This window comes from Andrena cerasifolii, chromosome 3 (assembly GCF_050908995.1).
Source record: "Andrena cerasifolii isolate SP2316 chromosome 3, iyAndCera1_principal, whole genome shotgun sequence".
NCBI classification, from domain to species: domain Eukaryota; kingdom Metazoa; phylum Arthropoda; class Insecta; order Hymenoptera; family Andrenidae; genus Andrena; species Andrena cerasifolii.
Genome location: NC_135120.1, coordinates 174,403 through 181,168, shown reverse-complemented (window position 1 = coordinate 181,168; position 6,766 = coordinate 174,403). Strand labels below are relative to the sequence as shown.

Below are 6,766 nucleotides of genomic sequence, written 5' to 3'. Positions count from 1 at the left end.
TTGATTAAAATCAGACGATACTTTTTGGGGGAAATGCAATTTTTTTAATTGTGTGCACACGAGCAAACCGAAAAACGCGTAAAATATATTTAAAAAATATATATGATATATAAAACTTATATCATTAGAAAGCTTGATGTTTTTGTGATTTTCTGGCTCCAGTCGCGTCTCGATATGTTGATTTAGTCAAAAGTTATGATTTTCGATGCGTTTGATGGCCAGCGCACTTTGACCCCCTCCCCCTCCCCTTTCTGTGGTCCTGCGGCAAATGTAAGGGGTGGAATCGATCACCCGAATATCAATTTATTAATATGCAAAACTTCAGGCAAATCCGTTTTGGGTACTTTTATAGGGTTTTTGAATACCGTCCTTTCAACAGCTGTCGGTATGTAAAACTCTATTTCTAAACCGGTCACTTAATAATAAATTCACCCTTATTAATCTACATAATTATCACTATCTTTGTACCTCTAGACAATCCTGATTCATTTTATTGGTTAATATGTATTTAAAATTACAATGATTTAATAATTCATTGCATAAATGTAACGTAGAATGCAAGGTTACTCTTAATCCCTGCGCTGTTGAAGAAGATGAAAATTCTTCCTTGTTAGTTGTTACCCTTTCCCAATCATCCAACCACTTTATTCCTTCATTTATTACCTGAAAAAAAGAAAAATCGCAGCATTATAAAGGATATTATAAATGTTGGATACATTAGTAACTATCGACTAATTTTATATTAGTAATAACAAATATAAAATTTGAAATGTAATTAAAAACCATGCTGATAAAATTTACATATTTTATTTTTTTAAAGTAAAAATAAAAACAAGTTAGTTTAATTACAGATAAATACTATTTGGAAAATTGTAATCTTACTTCTAAATCTTCGCTGCCAAGCCGAATAGCCTCTGATGGGTATGATCTATTTAAGGCATCGAACAATCGATTAATGTGCTGTGTGAATAGTTTGGTTGCTTCGTATCCCACAAAAGATTGTGTGTATGGCTGCTCACGTTTCTCGACTTGAGCATAATATTCCAACCCATCGGCCACCGAATTGCTGAAGATCTGAGAGTAAAAAAAAAGAAATTAATAGAAAGATATCATTAATATTACACAAATCATACAGTTTTTAATATGTTTTCAATAGAAAACAAATAAACTTGAAATGTGTTTTAAATGAATAGGAAAAAGAATAACATTTGTGAATAACTTGTGATAGTAAAAAAAGCAACATATTTGAGTGGCCAAAGACACACGCATTTTCACTGTCTGTGTAGGGTAAATGTGACAACTTGTTAATCTGGGGCATACTCTTAAATTACTTTCGCAATCCCTATCGAATAAATGTTTATAGTACAACCATCGCACTGTGCCGTAATGTATCTGTATAAAATTGTAAGAAACCATGCAAAATTTAATACTTAGTATATTATGTTCTGATTTATTAAATACTGGTAAATGATCATATGAAATTAACCTTAAGATATTTCTTTTGTTGCAATCTATTTCGGATGCATTTGATTAAATGTGGCACGTCGGAAAATACGTATATTTGACGTTTTTCGTCAAAAGGATTTTCAAAAGAAAATTTACATTTACCAAATTCCCCACAAATACCAAACTTTTTCCATAAACTTCTATTTGTGGATGCCCCGTCAGAAGCAATCCCCCGCATTCTACCTCCACACTTTTCTACTGCTAATATGGCTTGCAGTAATAAAGAAGCCAGAATAATAGATGGCGTGCTACCTTTGGAGCCAAACATTGCTACTGTTGCGTACTTTGGAAGTGAATGGCGGTGATTTTCGGAAGAGAACGCGGGTTAGTGCCCGTGGAGTGCTGGAGCACTTCGCTCGCAAAATGTGCGGGTGTTTCAAATAAAATGTAAATTGTTCGCTGGTAAAACTTCAATATATTCTTAATAAGTTTTCAACAGATCGTTTTTTAATTGAGAACCGTTTCGGACTTTCTCAATCAATCGTCAAAATAGTCCTGCCTTCCCAGAGTCTTCCGTCGTTGAACCTTGCCTCCTCGGACGTGGTGCCCCTTCCATCCTTGCACGTCTTCCCAGTCCTCCGGCCAATCAGGACGAAGGATGCGCCAAATTCAAGCGGTAGGTTGTCCCGCGGTTGTCCGTCCGCCCCCGCGAATCGACGTCCATCTTTGCTTCTAATTCCGGGTGGTGGTGGAAACTCTGTGGAAGCGCGCTTTTCCGTTACACGACGGGGTGCCCACGTGGGAAGAGAAAGTAAACTCTGCTCCGAGGATCGAGAGAAGAACCCTTGAAGGAAATTTATGACTTTCTTAGCGTCGCCAACACTTCTGGAGTCAATCGACACTCATAAAGACTAACAAAGGACAAGGCCTTCTCAAGAGATTACGTGACTTAGAAGAAACTCGCAATTCGTTTCTGGGTCTATTAATTGTTGTCCTCTTCCTGTTTTCGAACTCTGCCCAAGATCTTTCCCACGTATGCCACCCGCATCGTGCATCCTTAATATTACTTTCTCAATCATACGCAAACATCGGCTTTCAAATTTCGCTCCTGATTTACCTATTGATTATATACATTTCTGTGACGAGAGGGTGTAGACTCCCACGCAGATACAAAGTGCTTCATACTTTCTGGGAGTGACATTAGTACTTTGATAATGACCATTTTATCACTTATCTTCTCGCCTAGATGTCCTAGATTTCCTTTTATCTCTTCAATCTGAGATATGAACCCTGCTGCGTTACCCTCTTCATATACCAAGGAGAAGAATCTTTGTTGCAATAAATGCACGCTTACTTGGGACTGATTTTCGTAGACTGTTTTGAGCTTGGTCCACATTTCCGCCGAAGAAGTGCATGTTAAGATGTGAGTTAGTACCTTCTCGTCGAGCCTGGTTACTATTACCTCCTGCGCTTTTGCATCTTTGTTGTCCCATTCAGTGGTATTTTGAGGCGATCTTGGGACTATTCCAGTAACTATATCATAATAGCCCTTAGATTTCAATATAACCTCAATTTGAAACTTCCACGTGGTCCAGTTCTTGCCACTAAATTTCACCACATTTGTAGCTACCTGGTCACCCATTTTGTCTGACTTCAACGCTGCTGTATATACCCTTTTCACTGCGGCCCTGTATATTTCCGTCTCAGCTTAGCGGTTCTTAAATTGATGTAGACCAAACCGTAATTTCCTTATACACACTTTTTAGCCGTACTGGGCCCATAACCTGATGTATAAGGAATGGTTTCCGATGCCAGACTTAGGCGAAATACTTATTTATTTGGCGAAGAATACAAGAGAAGTAATACTCAGGAACTCTTTTAAGATATAATAAAGACGCACGAGCACATGGCTCCTTCTCCAAGAACATGTGCAACACGCGGGACGGCCTCCTTTGTTCTAAAGGCGAGCAGTCCCACAGGGTTGCCAACTGCAAAACCATTGCCAACATACAAAATAATCTTATTGGTCTTCTTCACAACACTGTCTCCCCATTTTTGTATACCATAAGCACACAACCACGATGTAAGAAACCGACACGAAATATTAATCTGCACTGAAACGCGCTGAAATTACACGGATTCTTCTCCGTAAGACGCTACGAGCACAATAGAAATGGCGGGAGGCCGTCATGGCGTTGGCGTCACCACGTTGCCTACAGTATGTACATGTGTATATACGTGAGTCTATGCACACAGTAACACCTCTCACCGACGGGTACGTGGTCTCAATAGCGAACATAGCGGGCTTTGGCGGAACTATACACTTTAGATCACAAGAATTCAGTAGTGGGGGTAGCGAAGTTGGACCACCTTATCTTCTTACACCGTGGTCTAAGATATGCTTGTATGAATTTCACCGACAGCCTCTTGTATCAGTTGAGGTGCGATGATGCATACGAGGCATTATATATTTGTAACAACTATGTCAAATTTCCTAAATGATTGTATACAGGGTGTCCCACTAAGGAGTGGACAGCGCGATATCTCTTAAACTATTGTCGATAAAAATATAAAAAAAATAGGGAATTGCATGGTTCGAGGGGGCCCATTTATTAGCGCGAACGAATTTTCTTTTCGATTATTATTTTAAAAGATACGATGGTCAAGTTCGGTTTTTCAAATGGAACTATTTTTTTTGAACACCTGAGTTGATAGTGCGTTCCAAGACAAATTTAATAAGCTTTAATGTATACACTTTATTTCCACTGGTTTTTAAGATATTGCGCTTGCAAAATTACTGATTTTCACTGGAAGAAAACCCTCTGGAATAGGAAGGACCGGGGTCGGTCTTACTGGCGCTACGGGTGGCATTGCCTGTTGAAACTGATACCTACCTGCCAAAGGTCTACGACAGGGTTTGCAGGCCCAAAAGCTGGACAATTCTTTTCCGTCAGAAATGCTACTTAGGTAGGTACATCTGCGGTATCGAGAAGCGCATCGTTACTTTTATTTCGCACTTGCTTCTACGCTCGGATGGCCGGTTCTTTTGGGAGGGATGCAAGTTGGATTGGTTAGGTTAGGAGGAGTGAAAGTTGCTAGACTAAATTTCAACCATACGGAGCAGATTGTGTCAAAAGAAAAGAATTGTCCAGCCTTTGGGCCTGCCATTTCTGGCGTAGACCTTTGGCAGGTAAGTATCCATTTCAACAGGCAGTGCCACCCGTGGCGCCAGTAAGACCGCCCCCGGTTTTTGCCATTCCAGAGGGTTTTCTTCCAGTGAAAATCAGTAATTTTGCAAGCGCAATATCTTAAAAACCAGTGGAAATAAAGTGTATACATTAAAGCTTATTGAATTTGTCTTGGAACGCACTATCAACTCAGGTCTTCAAAAGAAATAGTTCCATTTGAAAAACCGAACTTGACCATCGTATCTTTTAAAATAATAATCGAAAACAAAATTCGTTCGCGCTAATAAATGGGCCCCCTCGAACCATGCAATTCCCTATTTTTTTTATATTTTTATCGACAATACTTTAAGAGATATCGCGCTGTCCACTCCTTAGTGGGACACCCTGTATATCAGCAACCAAGCAACAATTCATGCGCAGTCGGAGCACATACATAACTGTACGAAGGACGTCGAGATTGGCCAGTTGTTACAAATATGTACATAAAATAGAAAATATTAGAATTTCATTTTTCAAAAGTATAAATGATTTATTTAGTGTAAGACGCGTTATATATGTACTTTCTTTGGCTATGTACATAATGATCTCTGCCTGTAAGCTTGGCTTGTCCCTATAAGCAAAATTAGGCCACTGCCTAGGGCGGAAAGTCGACAAGAGATGCATAATAATATTTTCATTGCTGGTATTGTTGAAAATATACTTTAAAATAAAATATTACAAATTGCACTGCAATTGTTTTAAACTACGAATAAAAATTGAGAGTAAGGTCATCAATAAACTCAAATAAATGTATTATAATAAAGGGCGCAATTTGACAAGTTCGCCTAGGGCGCAAAAAAAACTTGAGCCGGACCTGCGTCAAGATTTTGCGAAGCGGTTTCGTGCCCACGATACGCGCTTGCGACCATCCCGCACGCCCGTCGCACACACAAAGGACAGATTGTCAGGCATCCGAAAGACGGAGCGAGACAAAACATCAACGCGTCGTCTGTCTCGTACCATCCTCGCTCGCTTTCAGTGCCTCTCGCTCGCTCTCGTTCCATCTCACTCTCGCTTTCGCCGGACAAGAGTGAGACAAAAGTGGTGGGGATAGCGAAAAGTCGGTATCGTGTACACAAAATCGAAGCGCTAACGAGGAAATACTGTAAAACACAACAGCTGAGAATTTCTTTCCTTCTTCAGAATAGAATACGGAAATAGCAAACAGCTCCCTCTCGCGTGCACCAGGTAGCGGCGTATCTATGGGTCATACCATTTCAGTTGTAGAAAAAACCTGCTGTAATACCGACCTGCCATATCGGCCAGGTCACGTGACGTGTCTACCCCCTTAAAATATTTTGAACGGTACTAATGTGGCGCCAGAATTCAGTAACACTGAGTGTTAGTAATTTTGTTTTTCCTTCTTCTGACGAATGAGATGCCAATGCAAACCACTCATTGATTACAACCACAGGATTTAGATTTAAATTTCTCAATAATATTGTGTAAATGGTTCTACCGACGTTTATTTAGATCTAAAGCTACATCCGGCTGTAAAAAATCTAATGAACGTAAAAATGTTTTAGTCATGCGGCATTCGTTTTGCAATTTGTATAAAAGCGCATTTATAAAATTCTTTCACATGCGCATACAATTGTGAAATTGTTTTGGAATCACCCTCACAGTTCCTATTTCTGATTTAATTTATTGTTTGATTGCACTGTTCTCCTAAATAAATTGTTTCCATTAAATTCTCTTCATTGTGTTTAGATCGCTACGCCGAATAATGTCTGGTTTAATGAAATTGCATGCCAATGATTTTATCAAATTCAAGCAGTGAGAGACTAGACGATGAAGTATAACATCTGCAGTCTGAAATACTTTATTGTATTTAACAATGATATCTAATGCGTAATCCAGAAACTCCAAATACGCCTTTGTAAAAGGGCAATTCATAAAATTATATATTAGACGATGCCGTTATGAAGGCAGTATATAGAGGTAGCCATTGACCTAAAATTCTTTTCAGACATTCCGACACTGCCAGCCATCTGGTTCCTGATGGCTGTAGAACCTTTAGTCGTTGCATGTTGAAGAACTCTTGTATCTCATCTAAATTAGACATTCGTTTCAGGCTTCTCGAGAAATACGAA

General features: G+C 39.2%; 1 protein-coding gene across 1 annotated transcript; it reads right to left on the bottom strand.

Moving 5' to 3' along the window:
• Positions 1-388: 388 nt before the first annotated feature.
• Positions 389-1,898, bottom strand: LOC143367557 (uncharacterized). The gene is made up of 3 exons (XM_076809519.1): positions 1,487-1,898; positions 883-1,074; positions 389-663 (listed from the first exon to the last, which is right to left on the bottom strand). Exons 1-3 carry the CDS (start codon positions 1,772-1,774, stop codon positions 457-459), a joined length of 687 nt encoding a protein of 228 aa, XP_076665634.1. The 5' UTR covers positions 1,775-1,898; the 3' UTR covers positions 389-456.
• Positions 1,899-6,766: the final 4,868 nt, after the last annotated feature.